General features: G+C 41.7%; 1 protein-coding gene across 4 annotated transcripts in view; it reads right to left on the bottom strand.

The window, feature by feature from the left end:
* Positions 1–27,354, bottom strand: part of TMEM131L (transmembrane 131 like) — a 79,551-nt gene that overhangs the window by 50,708 nt on the left and 1,489 nt on the right. For all 4 annotated transcript variants that reach the window (XM_030239064.2, XM_030239063.2, XM_030239062.2 and 1 more), the window contains exon 3: positions 21,167–21,210. In XM_030239064.2, coding sequence (XP_030094924.1) covers positions 21,167–21,210 — 44 coding nt within the window. The remainder of the gene's footprint in view (positions 1–21,166; positions 21,211–27,354) is intronic.

The raw sequence follows: 27,354 nt of genomic DNA, 5'->3' as shown, positions 1-27,354 counted from the left end.
ACACAAACGAGAATTTTGAAAGCTGGAAACCTAGAGGTCCCAAAGGCTCCCTTATTTTTAGCACTGCATTTTTTAGCGAGAGAGGGAGGACTGACTCACTGCTTCTGAATGCTTGGGATTTGCAACCCATCATTAGGAATTCACTTACATGCTTTACCAGAGAGCTGTGCTTCTTCTGGAAGAAATTTATTTTTTTTTTACTGTGAGGGTAATGAGGCACTGCAACACATTGCCCAGGGGAAGTTGTGGGTGCCCCATCCCTGGAGTGTTCAAGGCCAGGTTGGCAGGGGCTCTGAGCAATCCAGTCTAGTGGAAGTGTCCCTGCCACAGCAGGGGTATTTGAACTAGACTGAGGTCCCTTCTGATCCATTCTATAATTCTGTAAGAAGGATGGTTGCCTTTATTTCCTCTGAAGCACACTAGGTACATCAAGGACTGAATCCCAGACTGTGGAAAGCAGGAAAGGCCAAAACAGTGTTACCTAGCAACTAACATGTGCATGCATACCTGCTGTTTTGCATGTTTGTGCTACAGGAAAACAGGCAAGGGCAGCTAAACCAGAAAAAACCAGTGAAATGAATGAGACAAGCTCTCTAAAAACAAATACTTCATGGCACAATTTAAGGAGGAAAGTAAGCCTATCAACATTTTCTTTCTTTTTTATTTCTTCAACTACTGAAGCTGGAAAAGCAACATATAGCTGAGACCTACCCACAAAAGTTTCAATGAGCTGATGACTTATTTACAAAGGCAGTGAAGCAAAGGGGTAGGTAAGCCTAGCCTGTGTAAAGCCTAGCCTGTGTAAAAGAAACCACTCTTTTACTTAGACCTGGTCCCTCGTGCATTGCTCTGCTCCATACTCTAGCCCTGGTGTTTCCACAGCCACAGATCACCTTCCTGAGCAACCTTCTGCCACTGCCCATGGTCCTCCCCTTTTCTATCCAGTCCTGCAATGGCATTTGCGCAAACCATTTGCACAGCATTTACCTAAGGCAGCAGTGCTTCAGTTTCATTCATTACAAAACAACAACAAAAACTGCAATGATCAAACTTTAGAGTAACTCACCCAATAGGCCTTAAAGCCACATTTCTTAATGGGGTGTAAATGGAAGGATGCAGATTAAAAAAGCCTGGATTTTCTCTCTACCCTCACAACCAAACCCTCAGAAACAACTCCAAAGGAGTTAAATGCAGACCACAATAAAACTGAGATTAAGACTCGGAAAGAAATCTAGGGGAGATGCTGATCAGTGAGGGACAAAGTGCTACAGAGAACATCTTGGTGAAAAGAAAAGACTTTCTTCCCCAGCTGCGCCTGTGGTTTGCATTCTAGTAGCAAGGGCAGCACAATAGAGTGTGTTTAAGAGCAAAATGGAATTACTCCCTACCATAAATCAGTCCCCAACTTCTGAAATAACTGAAATCTGTAGTAAATTAAGACATTAATTCACAATTACTTGAATTCATTTGAAATTATTTTCTGAAACCGCTTCTTTGAAATCCTTTACTCACCCAAATTTCAAGCAACTCTCTAGAGATGTCCCAGGGGGACCATGTACATTTTAGGCATCTTGGACAGACAGCAACTAAGTTACTTGTTTTGGATGACTGTCCAGGGCTCACAAGATCAAAATGCACCTCAAACACATTTTCCTCTGAAGCACCTCTACGGCTGCCAGCAAATCCCAAATATCCTGCCAGGCAGAACATCCACTTCATTTTATTTTTGGCTTCATATAATTCAGCAACTGCCTTTACATTCTGCAACATTTCATGAGGTAAACTCTGATTACTGCTCTCAAATAAAACCTGTAGCTTGCCTTTCTCTTTTATAAGCTTCTTTACAATTTATCTTTTTCAAAGAAATCGACAATCTTCCATTAAAACTAAAATTGCAGAAACAATACAATTCATTCCTTTCTTTTTTAAGTTCTTCCCAAGAAAAGTTAAAAGAGCCACTTGCCCAACACAAACATGCAGTTTTGGCTCTATCAGGAGCCTTGGTATTCTTAACATTTTGTCTTTACCAGGTCCTGGACTTGTGGGGTTTTAAGAAACTACTGCATTTTCATGTCTGTCTCTTTGAAGACTGTTTCTAACCCATGAATTTGCAGAATAAAAGCAAAAATCACAAAAGCAGCTCATGCTATTTTTTTTCCTTTTTAAACACTGAAAATTTTTTAGCCAAATGCACTTTTTTGTGTAATTTGCTTACCCTCTAGTTGCCAAACCCTCAAAAAAAACCCCTCAGAACATTTAGACTGCCTACATAACACAGGTTTGTTCTTCAAAAACTGCCACTAAGATCACAAATAATTGCTGAGATGTTAATTTTTGCCCAGCTTACTCGATTAACTGGAATGAATAAGGGCAGTCAAAGCTGAAGCACGCTGGCCTATTTCATTCATGTACAGAAATGGCTGCTTTTTGAAGAACACTGCCCAACTCTCTGAACACGAAACCACTACAAGAGAAGCTATGGGTCTCCAGACCTCTGAGAGATCAGGTCCTCCAGCCACACTCCTGCCCAGCATCTCTGAACTGAAAATAAAACATTTTCAAGTGAGATGTGCTGCTCAGAGCCTTTTCAGACACTTTGAAAACAAGACCCCTAGAGAAAGGATGCATGGGGAAGTACCTAGAGAAAAGGCTTCTACCATGCTGCCTTCTCTGGCTAAAACCAAAGCACTCAGGTAAGCCTTGAGCTGAAATACCATGAAATTTAAATTACTGTTCCCTACCCACAGTTTTCAAAGCGTTTTATTGAAAGCAGTCAAAATTCACAGCACAGCCCCATGAAAGAGGCAGGATAAAAGAACCTTTAAAAAGTCAGGAGATAGGCCACAAAGCCACCTGCCTTTGTACCTAAGAAGAACACAATTACTTTAACTTACTAGGTAGCAAAGCCTTTATTTCTGTCATTGCAATGGCAAAATGACAGCAGAAAATTTTAGTGGGAAGGGCAGTTTTCAAGCACAGTCCTGTATTAACATAACTACAAACTGAAGAAAACAAGAGGCGGGTATTTCAGAAGAAACAAATTCTATCACACCTGCCTCAACTAAATTAATTCCCACAAAAGTAACAATGAACGTATTTGCTTTTCCTGCAGTGTGCCTACAGAACAATTACCAGTAAAGAAGGAAGAGATCCAAGTGACCTCACCAAGACCTCACCTTTTTAAACCCACCAACTGCAATTCCGTTTTTAACAGTAAAAATAAAAATTCATTTCATCAAGCACACACAGTTTTACTCAAAAATTCTCCCCAAGCTGAAGAGCAAAGTGCCAGCTTCTGTCAAGTAAGTAGCAACCGTTCCTCCTTCAAGTGTTTCACTTCCACATGCCAGGGAAACTACTTTTCCTCCAGCCCTGAGAATCTGGCTCCTGCCTCCAGAAAAGCAGGACGCATTGACAGGAAGCACTGTGGGGCTGCAAAGCTCACAGCAATAGGAAGTCACATTCTTGTCAAATTTCACTGCACCCAACCATTTCCTTTTTCTACATCAGGCACAGCCAAAAATTTCTATCTTGACAGAAACCATTTTAAGTTACAGCAGTTCAGCAAAATGCATGAAAGAGCTCTGTGGTCACTGATAAGCATGACCTGCTTAATAATTAAGAGTGATAATCTTCCTACAGTAATTAAGAGTGATAATCTTCCTATGAGAGCTGCCTTTTGCTGTTTCTACATTAATCCAAGCCTTTTAGTTTCTTTTTTATAATGAAAGGCCTGTAGGACAGCATGTGTTTGCCTGCTGGATCTCAACAGCCCATAGGAAACCCTTACACTGAACCCATTAAGTGCCAAAAATCCCACTATCCTTCCCCGTGCCTCGCTCCTCCCCGGGAAAAGAAAAAAAGAATGCTAACTAAAAAGGAAACTAGGCAAATACAAGAAAACTCAGACCTAGGACTTTAAAAAGTAGTAACTTCTGCTTTTAATTTATTCCCGTTGATCTGGACAGTTCACCTGATACCAGTTTCCCTGAAAAGAAGTTACAGAAAAGTCACTAAGATCACGTCTCAAAGCTACAAAAAAATACCCAATAGTGGAAAACATCCATCTGGACTTTGCATTTTTTCCTCTTTTGTGAATTTCAGCCCAATTTTTTTTTTAAAAAGTATAATCTTTGAGCATCAGCCTTTAAGAATAGTAATTTACCCAGGAGCATTGTTTACCATCACCATGCCTTGTTTAAGCCAGCATACGAAAAAGGACAACCAAAATGAGCTCAGTATGGAAAACTGTACAAGTTATCTCCACAGCACTTTAACAAGCAGCCTTAAATGCTACAAATGCAAAAAAAGCAAACACTCCAATATACAGTTTCCCTCTATTGGCAGTAATTTATTTTACAAACTGATAACATGCTGGGGAAGTCCCTCAAAACCTTAAAACCATGCACCACTTGCAAAATCCTTTTACCAAACCACTTGCTTGAGTAATAGACCAAGACCAGCTTTCTCTGGGCTATGTTTCAGTTTTATAAGGACAGAAGTTATTGCCACTATTGACTGCCACATTTATTAAAAACTTAATTATCTCCTCTGGCAGATGGAACTTCATACAAAACTTTCTGAAGCATCTCCAAATGCTTCAAATTTGTTACCACAAATTTAAACTACATAAGTTTCCTAAAAAATACACAGTTTCTCATGTAATTGAAAAGCATTTTCACAAGCTGTACTATATGAATGTGAAAATATGATGCAAATAAAAATATATGGAGAAGAAGCAAGGCTACACTTTTCTTAGAGGTACTGTAAGTGTGGTGCAGCACGGGGAAGCTGTGGTCACACAGACATCCTATGCACAGCAAGGAAACTAAGCGGCTCCCCCACACCCCAGGGGCCACTACCAATCTTCAGGGTGAAAAGTTAAAGTCACTAGCCAAATACCAACAGTGAAAAAGTAGCTTCAACCCCAAACCACCACCACCACCACTATCTCACAGGAGCATCACTCTCTTGATCTTGTTTCCACCCCTCCCAGTCGGGATGTGTTACATCCTCTTTAGGCCCCTCTGAATGTTTTGGCACCCTTTGATGAAGCTTTCTGTTGTGGCACTAATTCATTGAATCTATGCCATATGTGATGTGTGGATTTTTTTTTTTAGATAGGACACAAAATACAGAACCTTATGAAGAACCTCTTGAAAATAGCAATAAAAAAATTGCAGACTATTTTTATTGTTCACTGGCATTTATTAACTGACAGCACTGTGCATTTTCATCATCTCTATGCTTCAATAGCACAGTCATATAAACCTACTCTCAAACAAAGAGCTTTTCTCTTCTAGCTTCCCATACAGAACTCTGGTTATACTTCAAACTACATCCTGTCCTGCAGTCAGACAAAGAAAGGGGAATCCTCCACAGCATCAGATCATTGCTACTTTTTCACCTAAAGCCAATAAACCCCCAAGGTGACAGAACACCACTGCAGACAGCCTGCAAAATTTCCCAGGCTGCCCTGTTTGAAAAGTGCAGCTTGCTAAGCTCTCCTGTCTTGTGTCACTCGTCACTCTGGGTTGTGGTGTGCAACATGGAAAGACAGCTCCATGACTTAGTGCTATTAATAAAAACAAGCATGCTCACGGTGTGTTTGTGACCTACTCCTAAGTACTATTGTGTATTTATGGTTCACTAGATTACATTGTTAAAAGAAACACTCCGATATGAAAAAATTTATACCAGAAAATTCGAACTGGCAGAAACAACAACAAAAAAATTGGCATTACCAGGATTAGCAGTTGAAACACTTATCGCAGAAACCACCGGGTCCTTACAAAACATCTGGGATCTGTTGAAGCCAATGCACATGCTCTCAGCCAATTTCTTCTGATGTACAAAATGCTGCAGCATTCTGCTATTATACAACACAGAACCATATGAAACACAGCCTGCTTCACAGGTTTAGTAACAAAATGTCTACCACCAAAGAAACCTCAGGTATGTTATGGCTCTGAATTCCAGCAAGGGGCACCTAAAGTCTACAAGTTAACATTTGCTTCCTTCGGCAGGATAGCTGTGAGGAAAGGAAAAGGAGGAAAATTAGCAGAAAAAACCAGCAGGAAGTCAGCTTTTGATTATTTTATATCTGCTAAAAAAATGTACTTGCAATCAAGTACAATATTAAAACTCTACCTCCCCTAGACTCTTGCATTTCCTCCTTTATCTCAAAGCTAGGAGTCTAATCAGAGTTCATCAACTGGAAATGTTCACCTGTGAAACCAAAGGCAAAGCATCACTAAACCTATTTTTAGTTTGTTGACAAGCCTCTAACCAGACATCTGCTTCCACTGCAATAAAGGATGCACTTTGCTTCTGCATGCAGAAGAAACATGGGGCTTCTCAAGCTGCCCATGAGAGGAGAAACTCCTCCAGACATGATAAAAATCCCTCTGCAACCCAAAGGTGTATTTAACTGGTCTTAGCCATACATCTCTCAACACTTCTTGCTCTTCAAGATAAGCAGATTAACGCCATGGTCCCGCATGGGAACCCACACAAAGGTCCCATTGAAGCCAGAGGGGCTTCTCATGGGCAGAGGGGCAGCTGAGGTGGACTGAGGAGCAGGACTCACAGACAGCACTTTGCCCCTTCTTATCTGGATACGTGGATGGACATACAAGAGCAAGACAAAGATCAGCAAAGTGTGTCCGGCCTCTGAAGAGGCTTCTTCTGTCACTCCATGGCAATAATTTACACCAAAAAAGGAGCAACATGGCTTTGTAAGGGAGATCTTCAGTCATGTCAAAATGGAAGATGTGGCTTTTGGCATAAATATGGCAAAACCACAGAGGAAATAAAGAAACTTAAGTGCTGCCCCAAACCATGGCCAGCAGTAGGTAATGTGGATTTGCAGTTACTACAAAGTTACATTCTCAACACCTGATCTTACCTTTCCACAGCTTGCAAGCTTTCAGTGGGTAAAGGGAAAATAAAGACGATCTGAGCGCTCAAACCAAGTGTCATTGTCCCCAAACCAGTGCGTATACCCAGGACAACTTAACCTCCAAGTCAGGCAGCATGGGAAAGTCACGGATGACATGGGACAACCCCAAGCTTCCCAAGTCCCAAACAAGCTTCTTCAGCTTGGGTATAAAGGCAAAGGTTCTCATCTTAAAATCTGGAAGCGCACACTCTTGTATGGCTGGGCACTGCCCTACCCTCCCTGCACAGCAAACGTTTCAGTGATTGTTTGAGGAACAACAAAACACAGCCCATCGCTTCAATGACCAGAAAGCATGAATAATTGTTTTTATTTACAAGGAGAAAAAAAAAATCCAAGCAAGACTGAAAGCATGGGGACCAGGGCAGGGGTGTGTGTTTGTTTTAAAGCGACTACCCGCATCTGCGGGATCAGCCACATTATCCCAGCAACACTGAGAATGCTCACAAAGGCCAGAAATGTCCCCTTTTGAAAAGGGCAGTTTAAACGCTGCAGAAACTGGGTCAGCGACAGGCCACAGAAATACCTAAGCAGGCAGCAGGCACCTCATGAGCTGCGGGCAGCAGGCTTGCAGCAAAGGCCTCGAATAAAAGACAGAACACACCAAGACAGAAATCAGACAATAGCTATTGAAGAAAGGCAGCTAATAGCAACAAAGCACGTAAAGCACGGGTCAAGGAGTCGGTCAAGTACAGGCCCTTCAGCTCTCTACCCTTCTTCAGTTGCCAGGAATCAAGATTTAGACACAAACCAGAGATGTACACGGCCCACAGCACCAGGAGGCAGGCACAAAAACTGAGCAGGCATGTTAAATCCATAACACAGTAAGGAACGTAAAACTTACTCTACAATATATTACAGGACTGCTCACTTGCCGAGGGTAGCACGTTGCTTCTTGTTCTTCTAGTTTCATTTTTAAAAAAAATAGCAATTACACAATTTTTTCTTATACATGGTTAGTGTATTTATCATCTCCGTGTTCAGGTCTTTACTGTTGTACATTTATTGACGTACAGACACCTTAACTTTAAAATGCTAACCCACAACTGCAATTGATAGGACAATGCAATTTAAATTTATGTAGGCAAAATCTGAGAGGTGACCTACAATGTCTCTAGTGAGGCCCCACTCACTGACTGCATAATAGCTGACACCAAGTGAGTGTCTGCCAGCCACAGTCAAGAGACTTAATTCTGTTTTGCAGAGACCCTTAAAATCATTTGAGGTGAACGGAGGTGGTGGCTACCCCAGGTGCACGCAGTTATGAATCACTCACTCCCTCCTTTCTCTCATTTCACTTCCCTTTTGTTATTGTGTATCTTGCCCTTCATTGTTAAGATTGAAATCTGCTGCTGTCCCTTATCAGTTTTGCCAATCACTTGAAATGAGCAAGCTCTCATTTGTTCCAGTATATACTTACCAGTATCTTTGTTCACTTAGTGTTTTTATCAGGGCACGGCTTTTTACGTTTCTTTGTTCTGTTCACAATCTCTCGCTTTTTTTCACTTGTTACCATGCTTTGCCTTGCCCCTGCCTTTGCCTTTCCGGCAATTACACCCCGTCCTTCCCCTGATGCCAAATTCTAGCCCAGACACGTTCAGCATCACATCCAAGCAGTTTCCAGTGCCATGTGCAACTTGCTGGCTGCCCAGCCTCTCTCCCCACAGCCAGGCAACCATGCATGGATGGTGGCATCCTGTTTCAGATGAGTTTTGTCTTATCCAACACACTGCTCAGAGCTTTGGTAAGAGGCATCAGTCCAAAGAGGAGAGCCCTGTGCACCAAATCAGACATGATCTGTAAGCAGCACTCCCAGAGAAAGGTGTGGTGGTTGCAGAGTGCCTTTTGTTTCTGCAGCAGAAAGTCCAGTGGGACCCAAGGTGCAGCCCCAGCCTCTGCCCCCAAAGAACACAAACTGATGAGGCCAGAGGGGATGAAAAGGGGAACAAACTGCACTCAGTGCAACCTCACAGTGTAGTTTGCTGCAAGACAAACACTGACAGGCACCTAGCAGGACAGTAGGAACTTAATGAGGGGAAACAAAACCACCCCTCTGCTCCTGCCACATCCCACAGCAAAACCCCACTGCCCCTCCACCCAAGATTTAATATCAGGACACCAGTGTAACCATTGCACTGGGCAGCACTCATGTACAGTGATACTGTACATGTACTTGATACATCACTACTCCAAAATGCTCAGCATTTGAGGCTACTGCATGGTGCAGGAGCTGACCTGCTATGGCATTACTTCAGCCAGGACCTGGTGATCGATGCCCAGACTGCACCAAAACCTCGAGTGTCCAGCTCTGTGCATGATGACAGTCACATGTCAATAACTTCGATAGAGTTCTAAGGTAAAAAGACAAAACCTTTTATATTTCAAATCTGGACCCTTTTAATAATCCTTGTTAGATTGTCCCTACTCTTCAAGCAGAGAGCAAACAACTTCACACAATAATTTCTGCATTATTAACTATTGCAAAGGCAGCCAAATCTTTCAGGATGACACCTAGTACCTACAACTGTGATATTTCATGCAATGCACACCTTCATACCTCAAACAGTACTCAAGTAATTACTTTAAAACTCTAAAATTACAGTTTTTATTTTCTACCAAACACAACCCACTGCTTTATTAATGAATCACTGTGATTTATCTTCCAAGAAAATTTATCAACTGTATTATCAGATAATTCAGTAGAATTCAACTAGTTTAGCTTTTTATCATTCAACTCCCTCAGGATTCAGCTGTGTTGTGCAATGACAACAGCTAACACTGAAGTGTAAGTGAAAATGATGGGTTTTAAACAAGGGAAATGTCCCCACAGACCACACCTGTTTATGAAGCCGTCGGCCTGGAACAGAGGAGTAATTGACAGCTTCCACATATTCCCTCCCAGAAAGGCCTTGAGAACACGGTGCACTTTGGCATGCTGACACAAGCCACGAGGAAGTCCGAGAGCCTAAAAAATCCGGTGCACGTGCGATTTCAATTGCTTGTGTAAACTGCACCTCTCGGCCAAGCGCGCTACAGCCATGGAGTTAAAAGGCTGCACAACATGCAGGAACCTCAAGACCTTGGAAGCCATTCAAAGAATCCTCCTCACAAATAATAAAAAAACAAGTATGCATCTGTTTTTTCTCTCTCCAGTGCTAAACACATCATACTGAGACTGCTGGCTCAGAGTCAAACAAGTCTCCAAAGTCCCACTTTGTTCCAAGTGAATTCCCAACTGGCAGCACAACACATTGCTCCAACAAATGCCAGGAGATGGCATTAAAGTGCACACACATGTATGAACCAAATTTTGTCTCATGCATAGCTGCTGAACCTGTTCCTGTCCTCACTGATAAGAAACAAATACCTGCAGCTGAAGGACTGCAAAGAGCTGCCTCATGTCACCAACCCCACATGCTGCCCACAGAGGAACTCTTTGGAAACACTCACCACAAAAAGAATACCAGCAGGAAGCAGGATACCAGACAATCTTTTCTTTTTAATTTGCTTTTGATAATAACCAGAAATCACATAAATAATTGAAGCAGCTTCACAAGAAAGGTCAGACCTCAGTGCACCAACAAACTTTAAAAGGTGTTAAGTATTAATGTTTGGATTCACTGCTTGACAGCCACTGTCAGCTCTGAAAGAAGTGGGACTCTCAAAGCCAGTCCCTAGAACTCCTACAAATCTGAGTCTCTATAACAATTCCCTTTTGGATCCTCTCCTGGGACTCGCAAAAGCTTTCCAATCAAGCCCTCCTTTAATTCAGGAGGGGAAACGGTAGGAAGATGGCAGAATTCAGGGGTCTCAGAGTACCACAAAGAACAGTAAAAAAAGAGAGATTATTAACTTTCTACTAGATCAGATATCAGCTGATATCATGATTTTAAAAAGCTGGGAAATTGTCCTCATGAGATAAATGTAAATGTGCTACCAACAAGGCAGATAGTCATCATTTATCTCTGTCTACTTTGTAAAGCTGAGACTCCCTATTTCATTCCAAGTTAACTTTTTGTTTTGAGAGGTGCATATGCAACACAATTATGCTTCATTGTCTCAAAGAAAATAAACAGGATCCAGAGAAAAATATTAAAATAATTAATAGCCATTTTAAAAACTCAAAAGCAATATATAATGATTTATACATGCAAAAGAATTAGCAAAAATCTATGCCAGAACCATTTGGGCTCAAGGTCACTGTTTTTTCATACACACACATATTTTTAAAACTCAGGCTTCTGACAGTCTTCCCAAGCAATTTCATGTGTGTCAAATTATCATGTTATTGATGTGCAAGTGTCTCCAAAGCCAGACCAGATTCAAATCTTAATACTGCAAAGAAAGCAAGATCTTTCATAATGCAAGTGCAACTATGTTACACCACACTGGCCAAAAAACCAGTTTTAGGCTTAATAAATATTGAGTTGTTTTCTGCATTTCTCATATTTCCTCACAGAACATGCTGTTACAAACAAACATTTTAAACAGAACATTTCTTTCTTATAAAATCCAACTCCAAAACAACAAAACCAGGAACCAGAGTCAACACAGCCCGTACTTTTGACAGCACTGAACAGGATACACCATCTTTCTTATTATTATTTCCAAGTCTTTACAGCTTCTTCATGTGTCTTCACAAAGTTTTAAAGCTGAAGTTGGTTTTTATCAGGAGTAACTAAAAGCATTATTTTGCACTTCAAATTTCTTGATTCTGCCATCTGCTGAGCTCTGGTATGCAGGTGGGTCAGATGGGAAACAACTAGCTAGAGCTCTGCAACAGTATCTTGAAGCAGACATAGAAGATGAGAACTTCAGTAAAAATAAGAACAGAGGCCTACTTCTCACCTTCCTCTAAGAAATTATTTTTCCTTCTTCCTTTCCTCATAATTCTAAGCAAAAAATGCTGCTTCTGTGTGTGAGAAATTCCCGTGTTTATATAAAGGCAAACTGTTCTACAGAAAGTAAGGTCTGTTTTGTACACACACACAAAATATCCTGAGTTATCCTTGTCTAATTATATTTCCATTGTTATTTCTAAAAGTTACAGGACAACAGACAACCCCCCCCCCAGCTTTATTTGTACACCACTTTGGGGTCAGGAGGTGGAGAAGAAAATAAGGTGACAATTAACACCAGTAGCTTTGCCCTCTATCCTCCTTATTTCAGTTGGACATAACAGAATGGTGGACCCCTGAGACAACAAACAGACACCTAAATTATTCATAATGATCACATGTTTCTCCCAGGTGACTAGCTTATTTGATGAAAGAAAACTCTTCTACAAATACAAAGCAAATATTTGCAGTGAGTACTCAGAACTCTGCAAAAGAGTTAATACACACCATCGTCACATGCAAGTATAATATTTGATATATACTGTTCCCCTCCCTGAAGTGGACAGGGCTTTTCTGTCCTGATGAAGAAGGGAGTTGGTCATTTTGCAATAACCACCAAAAAGAAAAAGTCTCTACCCAAAGCACATACTGGAGAAAGTGGATAAAGAATGATGTCTAAGACAACGTAGGGTTTGAACTTATAACTATTTATAACTAACTATCACTATACTGTGGCAAACACCTGAACTACTGAAAAGGCTCCTTCACCTACTTGCCCACAAGTCACGCAGTCAGAGCCACTGCCAGGGCATGAGCACAGCTTTCCTAGAGGACCTTTCCTTGTCAAATAAAAATACGTGAGTCATTAAAAGCTAGGTTTGTGTCACCTTTGAGTATGTACAAAGATGAGAGCCAGGTAACAGGTGTGCCTATAGCTCTTTATTACACCACATTAGATAGATTTCAGGATCCTTCATGCTCTGCTTATAATAATCAAACGAGAGTACTGGGGTTGGTCATTCAGAAGCAGACTGCACACAAATTCCTACAAATGAGAAATTGTTGTTTAGGTTTTCTTCTATTTTGTCACAATTTGCCAAAATGCAAGAGTAGAAAACAGTGAAGCTAAATTCTTACATTGTGTCAATTTTCAGACTGCTGACACTGGTCTAAAATTTCAGCTGTCTATTGTTCAACTGCAAAATGGTAAAATTACTGCAAATTAAGTCCTCTTATAGGCAACTAAGAAACAGCTATTATGGAGGTGAAAATAATTTATTAATAATAAACACACAGACCAAAAGCTAAATCCTTTGTGGCCCACTGCCCACAAATCAGAAGGATTAGCCTGAGATTAACAGACATCTGAAATCCATTACCAGTGTATTAAAATGTAAAAGTAGAAGCATAAGAAGAAAGTTCCTATTCTGAACTACTTACATTACAGAAGCAGCAAGTACAGGTTACAGGACACAAAGTTTACAAACGAACATGAACAAACACGCCATAGCAGCTGTTTACTTTTGCTTTTCTTTCCCTCTTCTCTAAACACACAAAATGTGTCCCAACATCTCCTTTTCCAAAACAAGGTAGGTTAAGTTTAACAAGAAAAATGCCATGTTCCCAAGCAGACTTGCAGAGCCCTCGCAGCATGCAACTGGCCTGGCATTAAAAGCTCACCTTTCCCATGTGTTTGCTGAATGACTGCACCAACAGGCTGTGCCACGAGATCTGTCTCTGCTCTCCCACAGCTCTCCAGCAAGCACTGAACCAAACACAATGGGAAATAAGACACCATATGCCCTTGTCCCACCTGCTCAGACCAGGCTTGTCCTAACTCTAAAGGGCATGCATTCTGGGTGGGCTCTGTCCCAAAGCACAGGCTATGGGGAGCTTACCAAGTGCCAAAAAAAAAAAAAAAAAAAACCCAACCAAAAAACCATACACAACAAATGAAGTACACGTGTGTGCACCAGCTAGCAACTGTTCACACAATGCTGCCACTGTGTGATTCTCCACACCATCCACCCAAAACCCAGGAGCTGTCCCTCAGGCTATCCATCCTCCCAGTGCAAGTGCTTTACCCCACTCCTACCACACAGCCACTGACTCAAAGGCGTTACTCCTAAAACACAAGAGGCTGTCTGTCTCAGCCCCACACTTTGAGGACTGGCCTGCTCATCTATCTCACCAGCAGTGAGCAGAAGAGTACATCTGGCTGGGCTCCTCCCCAGCTCCCTCCTGCACTGCAGGTAAGGGAGCAGGGTCAGCACTGGCACAGGCACCACCACACAACCACCCGCTCCCAGTCTGGCCAAAAGGCAGGGACAGGAAGAGGCAGGTCTGAAGGACTGAGGAAAGAGCAAAAAGATGCCACAAGGTCTGGACCAGTGCCACACCAGTACAGGAGGGGCTCCCTGGGAGCAATGTGAGACAAGCAGAATAGAGATGACATCCTGCAGGTGACACAGGGCACCTGTCCCACACAACAGGCTGTAGACACTGAGGGGGAACTTCCGTGCACATTTTCAGCTGATGCTGCCAGAGAGCAACAGGGAAACCAACCAGAGAATGACCACAAGAAATGTTAACCTGGCAATAAAACAAGTTCTTCAAACCCAGAGAACTTGTAGGGCTGCACAAGGCAGGGGAGAGCACCGGGTCACAGAGTGCAAGACATCCTCTTCCTCTGGCAGTACAGAAACTACAACCATCTCAGGCATGGCCGAGAGAGAAGTTAAAAAAAAATAAGACAGCATAAGACAGGACGCAAGAGATCTGCAGAAGATACAGAGAACAGAAAGTGAAGACATTATTGACAGAGGATGACAAAGAAATAACTATATAGGGCACCAAAATGTAAAGCATAGTTTATTTGTCCTTTTAAAACAGATCATTACACGTGAGAAAGTTTCCTCCAGTAGCACATATCCACAAACACAATTTCTCCATACACACTAATCCCTGTGCAAACAATGACCTCACAGCCCCAGCCTGCTATTTTTACCAGTATAGAAACTGGTGTTTCCGTAGAAGCCTGGGTGGCTTTTCAAGGCACCATGAGCCATACAAACGCAGAAGTGCCAATTGGCAGCTATCATACCAAGACTGCCTTCATTTCTCAAAGCCAAGTTGTCACCCACAGATGAGAAAGTCCATTTCAGGGGGCATACAAGCTGACACCGATCAAAGAGTCTCTGGTCCAGCCATGAACATCCTCCAGCCCAAGAGAGTACATTAAAGTGAGAGAAATAAACACATTCCAGCAGAGTTTGTTCAAAGCAAACTGACAAGATTTTGATGATGAGGGGGACTGAAACAGCAAGTCTAAGACTAATTAAATATGGCCACACATCACCTTTGAAGTGTTTCCATCAAGGTCAAGTAGGACCTACTGAGGACAGAAGTTTGACATGCCTTTGCAAACAAGTGCAAGGCTGTCATTTGCCATTATCTCATGATCACAGAAAGCTACAGGGTCACCTCCTCAGTTTGGTATGAAACACTGTACAGCTGACCTGGGCAACTCAGCTTGTTTATGAAATGTCTGAAAACAATTTAGAAATAAAGAAACAAACAGTAGCTGAAACATTTGTTAGCACACAGCACTGCCATGCAATGTCCCAGGGAAAAAAAAACAAAACACATTTTTTACCCCCTGTACCATCAGGCAAGCAACATAATTTTGTAAAAGGACCAGTATTTTGGAAGAAGCAATGCACACAGGGGAAGAGCTGTTCCTAACAGCATCTAATACAAAGTTCAGCAAGGCAAAGTTCATCAGTGAATCAACTGCCACATAAAACAGAGATAAACAATTAAAGGAGCAGGAGTTCAGCCTGCCACCCTAGCTGTGCCTGGCAGAGGCATAAGGAAGGAGACAAAGAGTAACACTGATTATTTTGGAAGGAACTATCTGTTTCTTCATCTGCAAGAGAACCCCCAGTTTCATTGACCTCTTGCAATTCTTTTCAGTAAGCTGCTTTTAGTCCAGTTTCACAACATCCTGTGTTCCCTACAGGTGCTTCCTTAGGGATTTTCACCCAAGCGTTATAGGTGGGTGTGCCCATCTCAATTCTCCTCCCTTACTTCTAAGGATTAGATAAAGTAAATTTCATTTCTTTACGTATCCAGTAAAACTTAAAATTAGTAGTCCCTTGATGATCTAGACAAAGTGGGAGTGGGGCACAACAGCCATTATTATCAATTAAAAACAGAAGTTAGCCAATATTGAAGAAGGTTTTAGTGCTAACCACCGATAACATACATTCTGTGTATACTGCAGAAATTGCTACCTTATGCAAGTACAGTAATGGAACTAAAAACCTTTTTTCTCAAGAAACTCAGTTTTTTATTTTCTTTTTTAATACACACACACGGATTTTGGTTTGTTTTGCAAAACAAAAATTTAAAAAACCACTAAAATCTTAATAAAAGCAGCTTATTATTATCATTTTATATATATATAATGTATCTATAACATATGTATTATATATATTATATTATTATATAATATATATAATATATTATATCTATAAAACAGCTTATTTTATACACACACACACACACATATATATATATATATATATATATATATATATATATATATATAAAAAACTATTACAAGTTAAAACCAAGCACATATTCTAAGAAAAGTCTTCATGTAGTTAGATTTACTTTTGGGGTAAGTTTAATGACAATCTAAATGATAAGTGGTACTCCACATAAGCTTAGGTTGAAAATATTAAGATGGTTCCTTTCAGACAGCTTAAGCTGACACTCAGAACCACTCACTCACTCACTCCCCCACTGACACTCTCAGAACTACTTTTCAACTTTTTATTTTGAAACACTTTCTTAATGCATACTCTCTTTGATTTTGATTTTAATAAAAGATACGACATAAACCTTGGCTTTTTAATATTCAGACATTTCTGCTGCCACAAAATCAATTTTTATTCATTTCAGTAAAAAATGCAGAAGGAAAAAGAAAATCTGGTTGATCCTAACCTATTTTTTCAATCTTTTTTTTTTTTCCTGCCTTAGCCACCACCCAAGCTAGTTATCTGGTACACAGGCATACCACTAGTCCCATGCCACTGCTTTCTAATTGGGACTGTCAAAAATTATGGCACTAAGACCACAGGCTTTTTGGAAGGATGAGTCACCTCTGAAGTGTCTTAATACTCCATCCACAGCGCCAGAGCTCATTTGTGCCTCTTGACTGGAGACGAAGCTGTGGCCAGGGAGGAATTGCAATGTACAGCCTCGCAATGCGCAGGAGGCTCGTTCTCCCGCCGCCACCCCAGATTCTTCCTGAAGCAAACCTTGTAACTCCATCTCTACAGTATTCCCTAAACCCCCTAGCAATTCTGCAGTCTGTGCACCTCGACTGCTTTGCTCTCTCTCAGGCAGCTACTAAGCTGCTCCCTTGCTACCTCTACCTTCAATTTCTCCTCCACATCTGGAGCACTATTTCACAGGCACAGCAAAAACAACGGGATTAGGAGTAATTCCACCAAGCAATCAGGAGAGGTCAAAGTGCTGGGCATCAGCTGTCACTCCCAGGCTGCACTGACGCCCTAGCAGGAGCCCATTGGGAGCCGATACCATCTCCTGGCCCAAGCAGCTCCAGCCCACAGGGTCAAATGCTCTCCAGAGATCAAAGGCAAAGGTTCAACAGAAATGCCTGACTGAGCCAAATGCATCACACTTGGAATTTTCCTAGCAGTTGATACCCATCAACTCTAAGCAAAGTATGTCCTGCCATAGGAAAAGGCTGGGAAATGTCCTCTTCCTGGCTATTTTCATTCCATACTTCTAGTATTTTATGGATTTCCCTTCTCATAGACAATCACTGTGCATCACCTATTAAGAATGTATACTTCACTTGAGTACAGCAGTTTATTCAGGTACAAATGTTCCTTAATGTGCCAGCTGCAAAACTGCATCCTCAAAGACCTTTCTCCAGAAGTCCTCAAAACCCAGGTACTAATAATGTCATACACATTAAATTACTTTTTTTTTTTTTTTTTGTAGTCTAAGTCTACTTCCTTGAAGTAGAAAGATAAAAATTTTGATAGCATCATTTGTGCATATCATCTGACAGTACTGTCTCTTTATTTGTGCCAGACTTCTGTATTTCACAGAACCTCAGAATATCCTGAGATGGAAGGGACCCACAAGAATCACCAAGCCCAACTCCTGGCCCTGCACAGAACCATCCCCAAGAGTCACACCAGGTGCCTGAGCGCACTGTCCAAACACTTCTTGAACTTTGTCAGGCTTCGAGCTCTGAGCACTTCCCTGGGAAGCCTGTTCTGGTGGCCAACAAGAAAAACTGAAAAACCTTTTTTCTAATATCCAACCTAAACCTCCCATCACAACTTCAGGCCATTCCCTTGGGTCCTGACTCATTATGCTGCATTAGCAAGAACCTAAGCCTTCAAAATTTGTAACTTCCAGTTGTGGCAACCAAAATCACTAGGATGAAGAGGCAGGAGTACAAAAAAAACCCAAAACAAAAAAACTAACCTGCAAACACAACAACAAAACCTTTTCTTCTCAACACCTGTCATTGACTGTTATGAAAGGCATCTTTTTACTCCTGACTTTCAAATGTAGCAAAAGGTTTTTAAGGAAACTCGAAGCTTTTTAATAGGCTACTACAAATACACGACTTTAATTTGGTTAAAGTCTGTGGCCTGAAGCAGTACTCAAGTGTCTACTGTGCTGCATTTCTTATTTCAGAATCTGATCCAGAGAGACACAAAACAGCATGAAACAACCTGTAGAAGCATCCAAGCAATCAGAATAGCAGGAATCAGTAGGGTGAAAATTAAGGAGTTGATAATGATCTTCTCGTCACTCAGGGCAGCTGCAAACCTATGGACCTAACCAACCATTTCTCATTCACCTCTGAAATAGCTCTTCACAAAAATTACTGTTTTGACAATGTCTTTTACCTCCATGCAAATTTCTCTATTTGTTAAAGTTAAACCTAAGGCAGAAACTGTAAGACCGCATCCATCTCCCTTGTGCACTTGCCACAAGAGCAGCAAACCAAGACCACCCCAAAAGGAAGATGTTATGATGCACACGCACAGGAAGTCCGTTAAAAGACTGTTAATACTTTACTGCTTTTGTTGTGTTTGGTTTTTTTCAAAGTAGGTTAGCAAGCTCCCAGGGAACCCACTAACCTAGAATTAAAAACTGAATAAAACAATGTTTTGGAAAGAGACTTTCTCTTTCATGCCCCAAGATGATGAACTCCCTATACTTCCCTCATCTCTGGGGAAATTTCTGATTTCTCTATCTCCTTGAACTTCTGCTTATCCCCTACATTAAGGTGCTTTGCTTCTTGGGGCTTCACATCAAATTACAGTAGCTTCAGCTGATTTCCCCAGGGCATGCAGTCAGACAGTGAGATAAAGATGCTGCAAGCTTCAGGTTTTGCTGCTACAGGAAAAGGAAATCCCCATGATTTCACCATATAGCAATGTAAGCTACAGGAATGAAAATTAATCCGGAAATAAACTAAGAAATTCTAATCTTTCCAATGTACCTTTGATGGCTCTTCTTCATGAAGTCTACACTACACAACATTCCTTCAGTATGTAGAGCACACACAGGTCTATGTATGTGTTTACATACAGCAGCAAACCAAAGTAGTTTAGAAGATGCACATAAGCCAGGATCTGTTCAGGCAGGTTTCCTGAAGCATTTTGGTATGACAATAGAAGGATGTTTCCACCATGCAAATGAACCTCTACAAACTTTACTCCCAAAAACAAGCTAATTTTTGAAAATGAATAATTATTAGAAAAAATTTTAAGCACCTGAATGACCTACAAAAACCTCCAGTTAAATCACTTTTTCCTCTCCAAGTCTCAAGAACTAATTATTTTCAATAATATTTTTATTATTGCCATAGTAGCCAATTACCCCATCCACCTTCAGAGAAAAATAGGCAAGTAGAGAATTTTTTTCCACCTAAATTACATCTCTCTGACTACTAAGGAAACAATCAGAAACAATCTTAAACACAGCACTAGAGACTGCTGCCTTCTGACTACCTCTCAATAAAGAAAGCATGCAGGTAATAAAGTTACACAGTAAAGATTCTGCATCCAGAACATAATAGCTCCCAGATGAAAAAATCAGAAACTTCTGTATTTGTGCAGGGAAATGCAGCTTTCAATAGTTTACCCTTCTTTTCCCAAGAGGAGGCAGAAAAAAAAATCCCCTCTGCAGGTAGGAATTGGGGCACTTAGGCAAGCACAAGTAATCAGCAACAGCTGTCAGCAGCCACAGTAATTCTCACATCCTGTTTCCAAACCATCTTTGTAATTCCCACGGAGATGAGGCACAGGAGCCTTAATGTGATGCTGGGCTCAGATGAGAAGGATCCCAATGAGGCAGCAAGGGAAAAAGCCTTGTGAAGAAGTGCAGAACAGACCCATCATAACCATCCTGTTCCCACTCCCTAGGCTTACTCCTTCTGCCAGCTCCCAAGGCTTGCGTGTTATCAGATCTGTTTGCTCTCAGAACTAAGCTAAGGGCAAAGACTGTGCCATCAGAAAACAGTGCTGTTCCACAAGCTTATTTTTAAGTCTTGTGATCTTTCTGGCTGGCATGGCACTGAAAACTGTAACCACATTAACACATACCAAAGGAAGGAAGTGTTTCACTGGTAGATGTCCAAGCATTTTAACCTGGATGCTTGGAGGAAACAAAATACGCATTTAAAAAATAATCTGTGATGCTATTGATGCTATTTACCCAACTCTTCAAAATAGAAGGCCTGATATTAACAGAAACTGCAGAGTTGTGGCTACAGTTTTGAAGAGCTTCATGATTTATCTGATTTCAAGACATAAGGGTAGAATATTTATTGTTCCATAGCAACACATTAATAAACCTTTGGCTTTAAATCTCCCTCACCTCTTTCCTTGCCTTGGTGCAAATTAACACTCCAAGACTACTTATATTTACAAATGTTGCAATGGACAACTGTCCCTCGCCTTAAAAAATTAATTGCAAAATATACAACAAAACAATTAATAAACATTTAATTTTTTGTGTGAAAGCAATGAGAAGTAAATTCATCTTAGAGACAGGATTAGGAGAAAGAGATGCAAGAAGGTATTTTGTACTTGCATACACTGAGCATATGGTTTTTTGGTTTTGCTAATAAATCAATATTAACAATAAGTTGAGAAAATTGTAAGCCACAAGTAATAAAAAACTATTTAACATGCAGAAGAAAAAAGTAATATTTTAGTAGCCTGCCTAATTACACTTTGGTATTTCCTAAAGCAAAAACCAAAATGAACTTCAACCCTCTTGCTTCCATTTGAGTTTAGCTTACCTTTGCTCTTGTGGATGCTCTTCCACATCCTCCTCCGAATCAGCCTGACAAACAGAGAAAATACTGTGTAAGAATCTCAGAACTGCAACATGCTACACTGGATATATGTAACACTTTAACTCCATCACAGATGGATTTTCATGTGACTTGTTAGCAAAACAAATTCAGAAACCTAAAATTCCTATAACTCCTTTGCGAGTCAGGTAAGGTGGTTGATGGACATCCCATCTGAGGTTTCAGTTCATCTTGCAAAAGATAAATGGTCACTTAACCTGGCTACTCTGCTGCTTCTTCCCAAATGCTGACTGAACAGACTCATTTTTCATTTATGCAAGTGCATCTGTACAAAATCCTCTCAAACACAGAATTCCAATCTAAAGCCAACGATTGCCCTGAAACTACAGAAAGACTATTTTCTCTACTTTCAAATTTTCTGCCCCATCAGTAAATTTCAATAGCCAATACCTGGAGTAATAGGATGCAGAATGCTTTGAAATGCAGATCACCTGTCATTGCCAAAAGCAAAGGCAAAGTACCACATTCCAACTGGCACAGTGATGTCCCAAACCCAGATCTTATCACTGATTAGCAGCATGTACAGAAAGCAGAGAGAGCAGAAGCTCTGAACACATCATCTTAGCTCAGTTGCTGCACTCAGACAATTTTCAAGACATGCAGCTGAATTGTGTCAGCTTGCAGTTCACCACAAACCACTTATGAGCTGTCTACAGAAATGAACTCAAGTGTTGGTTCAATGAGCTCCCTGAAGGAAATCCATTTAAAACAAGGAGGTAGCTACTCTGAACTGGCCAAGATCTCCAGGAAAGCTTTAGGTACAACTCAAAATGAAGTATGTTACAGCCACTCAACCCCTGCTGATGAAACCAGGGACAACTTTAGGGCAATTAACATTTTTCAGGAGGAGGTCACAGTCATCCTGCCAGGAACAGCTGGTGAGTTTTCCCAGCTTCTGCTTCTGCAGGTGATGGTTCTACAAAACATGAACTAGAGACCTTAGCAATGAAAAGGTAAGGGGAAAAAAATCTTTTAATTTTAAAAGGCTGTACTTTCCACCACCCCTCCTACATGTTTCCCACGTAAGCACATCACAGAACAGGCCCCAAGCTACCAGCTTTGACTTTACCTATTTTCACTACATACTGGAAAAAAAAAACCACTTGTAAACAAAACATCTTTCTACAGGCTTCAGATGCTTAAGCAGATCAGTTAGTCCTACCTGCCTACTGAATGGGACAGGCAGCAGGATTTCTGAAGACCTGAGCTCCATGAAGTGAGGAAAAACAACAACCACACTATAGCAGCAAATATGCTGAATGCTAACATTATTGCTGATAATTATTGTGTTTAAAATAATGACCTTATGGCTAATACGAATACAGATCTTGCCAAAAGCTACCAGACACTCCTGAACTTCCATCTTTTGTCACAAGCAGCTCATACGAGAGAAGTAGCACAGCCTCCACTATAACATAACCAAATCTAGAACAAGATTGACAGGGAAGTACAAGTTAATTTGAGGACTTGACAATCTTTCTGTACACCTGCCCAGAGGTTGAAGACACCATGCTAATTGTCCAGGATCTGCAGGACACAACAATGCTCTTCAGCTCAGATCTTCCTGGAGGTCCCAGCACCTGGCCCCCATGAAGACCCAGCCATGTCATCCAGAGACCTTGCAAAGCCTGGCTGCTAGACTTCACCAAGATGGCATGATACAAACCCATCACGTTTTCCAGCTTCCCTAAGCTCCTTTTGTATTTCTAGGACCTCAGTACAATACCAAGCAGAACTAGAGGACTCCTTATCCACCTTCTCCAGAAAAAGCTCCTCTGCCACAGCCAGATAGCAAGCTATCCTCATTTTAAATGGCTTAGTTCCTCCTTTAAATGGCTTAGCATTCGCCAGGCATCAGAAACCTGGGTCTGTGTCATTCCACTGTGCTCACCCTTAACACTAGCCACCTCACCATTTCTCCTCTTCACTTTTCACCAAGCAACAATGAAGTAAACTTCCCAGTCTACAGTGCAGCCATAGCACATCTCAACTGTGCAAGGAAAAAAAATTAAAAATCACCTTCAACTCTGACCACACACAGACCTCTATGTCCAGCTTTCTCCTGTCTTCACTCCTCTATGTGATCCAGGCTACATGTGCATGAAGGCTTATACTGAGGATTTATTTTAAAAAAAAAAAAAAAAAAAAAAAAAGGAAAAAAACCAGTATTCTCAAACTGTGGGACTACAGGGGGAATGGGGGAAGGAAGGCAAGTTAAAATGCAGTTCCCAACAGTCTACCTATGAGAAAAAAAAAATTCCCTTCCTCCTAACAGTATCCTGAATATGGGGCAGGTGCTTATCTTGTGTTGGAAAGCCCCTGGAAGCGCCCCTCTTGTGTCACACAAGTCTCAAGAGCCTGAGCTGACAGCTACTGCATAATCTGCATGGCCATCCAGCCCCAAGTCCTATCAGCACCATCCAGAAGCTCATTTGGGAGTCTGGAGAAGCCTTTTAAAAGCCCAAAGAGGAACACAATTCCCACTCCAAGCCTGTCTCAGACTTTCACACAAATTGTGTGTCTTCAGACAAACCCTGCTTTGAAGTAGGTGACTCTGTACATCTAATTTGTGCACAGCCGATGGGCTCGTTAATGACACACTGCAGTGCTGCGTATCGCTGATGAATATATGTAAGATCAAGGTCTTCATCAGCTTTCAAAACCAGTAGAACAATTAACCTTATTAGGCCCTGAACTGCACTGAAGACAAACTCCTACTACTTGGGAAAAGAAAAAAAAAAAACATCTTTCAGACCTGAGCAGAGCCTTTTAATGAAAACTCAGGCAGCAGCTCTGTTTTCCAGCCTCTATAACTACCATGATACAGTAAACACTGCTCTATCTTTTGCTAAAATTCAAGCACCTGAAACAATGTCACATTAAAGTGAAACAAGAAGTTATTGTAATCTCCTCAGAATACGCAACCAAACTGAAACATTCACAAGGTGTTCCTCTAAGGAAAGATGTCGCTCATCTCCTACATGTGACACACAGGAACTGCAGAAAACCCATCACATCAGTCAAGCACTGCACTGACACCAAAATAAAGTTTGGTACGCACTGACTTTGAGGACTTACTGTCATTTTCACTAGTGATAACAAGAACTACAACTTAACCTTCATTATGTCATTTTAAGGTACTCTCTCCCACCGAACTGAAGGGGCCAAAGGGAAAGTGCTCTGCAGGTACCCAACCCGCCTGCCCCTGCCTTCAGATGCTCCCAGTAACCACCTACGTGGTTTCTGACAGACAGAAACACACAACTATGACTCTCTGGTACCTCTTTTAAGTGGTGGAGGCTATGAACAACAATTGCCATTTGTGTTTCTTTCCTACACTTGTATGTTTATGTTTTAAACATAACTAACTGCCCTTCAGTTTTGCACTGAAGTGCTACAACCTGGCTGTAAATATCTGGAGCTTTTTCAGCCTTTAGTGGTGAATGGCTTGGGTGTCAAGTCTCACATAAAGGAGCTTTTCTCTCAAGCATTTTACTTGAGTATGTATTAACAAGTTGCAAACAAACATGCAAAACCACAAAATTATAAGGGGTCTATAAAAACCACAAGCTCTAATCAAGTTTCTTACACTGAAGATTTTCCATGTCAAAATCCCACTGGTTTTCAAAGAAAAATCCAGCTGCCCATCCCAGGGACATCTGCTATAAAAGGGAGGTTAAGAGCAAGGAGGAGAGTAAGGCCAGTGGGTGCTCCGTGGTTACCCCACGCTTCGCACCACCTTCAGAAAGAAGAAATGGGCACTAGGGAATACAGCCACCGCATCTGACTGGGAAAAACCAGCTGGTCTCAGAGCTAAAAAGGGAATCCAGGAAGAAACATTGAAATGCTGGAGGAAGCAGCAGACCAGTGGAAGACAGTAAGCAGGCTAGATACAGCCAGCTCCCCCTCAGCCCCAGCACACGAGCCCACGCACACCATCACCAACTGCAGCGCTCCGGGCACCCTTCGGGCTCGGCTGCAGAGCAAGAGCAGTAGGTGAGCTATCCCAAAACAGCTCTGCAGGCTTCAGAGGAAGCTGGAATCAAAAGCCCACAAGTACTAGGGGAGGAGAAAAAAGGAAAAGCACAAATATGTATAAGAGGGAAGCTGGGAGGGGGCACACGAGAAGCACAAACAATGAAAGGGAAGCAAGAGGAAACAGAAGGTAGAACAACCAAGTGGGGTGGAGGCACGGGGGCCCTGGGCGGCTGCGCTCCAGCATGCAAATTCATGCAGTTCACGTAGACAAAGCGATGCTGTGAAAGGCCTAGAAAGCAACTACAAATATTAAAACGCTTTGTTTCCCCTCCCTCACCCCTTAACGTGATGTCTTTATTCGCTACATGCTCCTGGAACAAAAGCGTGCGCAGGCAACCGGATGGCTGAATGGGTTACCAATCCACCCAACTTTCATCCTCAAATTCTGCAGGCAGCAAGGAATGCTCAAAACTGCTCTGTCACAGGCAGGCAGTTGATGATGCATGGAAAATAAGATAATAGTGTAAAGCCATGACAGAAAGAGAAAAACATCCATCAGACAGCATTGGTAAACCGCCAGAAACAGGCTAAAGGGCTGGCAGACAGGGCAACCTAATCCATTTTCCTGCTGAGAGCAGTTGGAGGGAGGTGCTTTGGCAGAGGAATATGCACAGCTCCTCCCCTGGATTTTTCACTTCTGCAGGTGAAATCCTCATTGGTGCCACACTCCCTCCAAAAAGAAGGGGGCAGAACAATCATCTTCCCAAAGTCTTCAAAAACCCATCTTCAAACATGGGAATGAAGCAACTCTTGGATATTCTCTACCAAACAACATTTATTAACCTCTCAGGAGGTTCTTCCTGTTATTACACCCTCACCATCACATCACCACTGCTGGGATACATGAACACTGGGCAAACAACCTCACCAAGGGCTTAACCGAGAAATTCTATTCTTGCAAGAAAAAGAACATGGAAAACCTCCTTGTAGCAGCAGTAGGTCACACCATTTTTTTTAAGTGAAACATGATCAACAAGCGATAAACCTCTTGCAAGTTTAAGCATCTCTCTAACAAAGGGCAGTCAGATGTTAACAGATGTAGTGATTTTCCTGATCTCAGGAACTGATGCTGGCTTCTCCACTGATGCCCCTCACCATTCCAGCAGTCACCCAGGAGACCAACGATGCTGACATGTCTTTAGGACCTCACAGACACTAGAGGATCATGGCTGGATGGGCAATCCTGGACTCTTTGGGCATCCAGGGAAAAGCCATGACCAGGCACTGCACACCAGTGCCACCACTCCATAAAAGAGGTGCTGAAAGGGTCCCTCACCACATCCACAGGGACTTAGGGGAACCTCTTTTCCTCCTCACCACAAGAAATGGAAAAGGTGATGTCAAATGTGGCCACAGGTCCAAAGCCCAACAAGGGCTGGGTAAAGCCCAAGTTCACATGGAAACAAAAGAGCAAGCATCAGGGTCAGGCCTGTAACCAAATTTTGGTCTTAAAACCTGTTTGAGGAACCCATTCTTTCTGTTCAGCTTGAGTAGTCAGTCATGTATCATATGCTGCTGCAGTCCTCAAGCTCAGAGGGGAAAACCCGTGCAAACCAGTCAATGCACCACTAGTACTCAGAGACCAGCTTACCTGACTTTTAACCTCCTAAATCAGCAAGCATATTGTGATTTACTTCTCACTCTGTCACAACTGAAGCCGGAAGACTTCTTTCTTTCCTGCATACCTAACATAGCCTCTACAGAAATGATGGAGGAACAGCAGCCTCAGCTTTGTCTTCATTGCTGCAAGAACTGAGCAAGACCATATGCTCAACTATGCCAAATTCATGGGTCATTTATGCCTGGTTTTTCTTTAGCCAAGCTAAAGCATATTTTTATGAGGATGCTCAAGAACAAAGTGTTTTCCAAGAGGACCTAATCTCCTCAGGAAGTAAACATCACGTCATCATCACTCAATTGCAGCTTCGCTATGAGAAGCAACTATAAATGACTACATTACACAGTTCTACATCTAATGCATCTTAATATCCTCACTGTAAAAAACACAGATGCAAAAGGCTGTGCTCCTCAAGCATCTCTGCACAGTGACTCTACACCTCCCCTTAGCTGCTACC

This window comes from Serinus canaria, chromosome 4, assembly GCF_022539315.1.
Source record: "Serinus canaria isolate serCan28SL12 chromosome 4, serCan2020, whole genome shotgun sequence".
Lineage (NCBI taxonomy): Eukaryota > Metazoa > Chordata > Aves > Passeriformes > Fringillidae > Serinus > Serinus canaria.
Note: the sequence above shows the minus strand (reverse complement) of the source record. Positions and strands in the feature narration are given on the sequence as shown.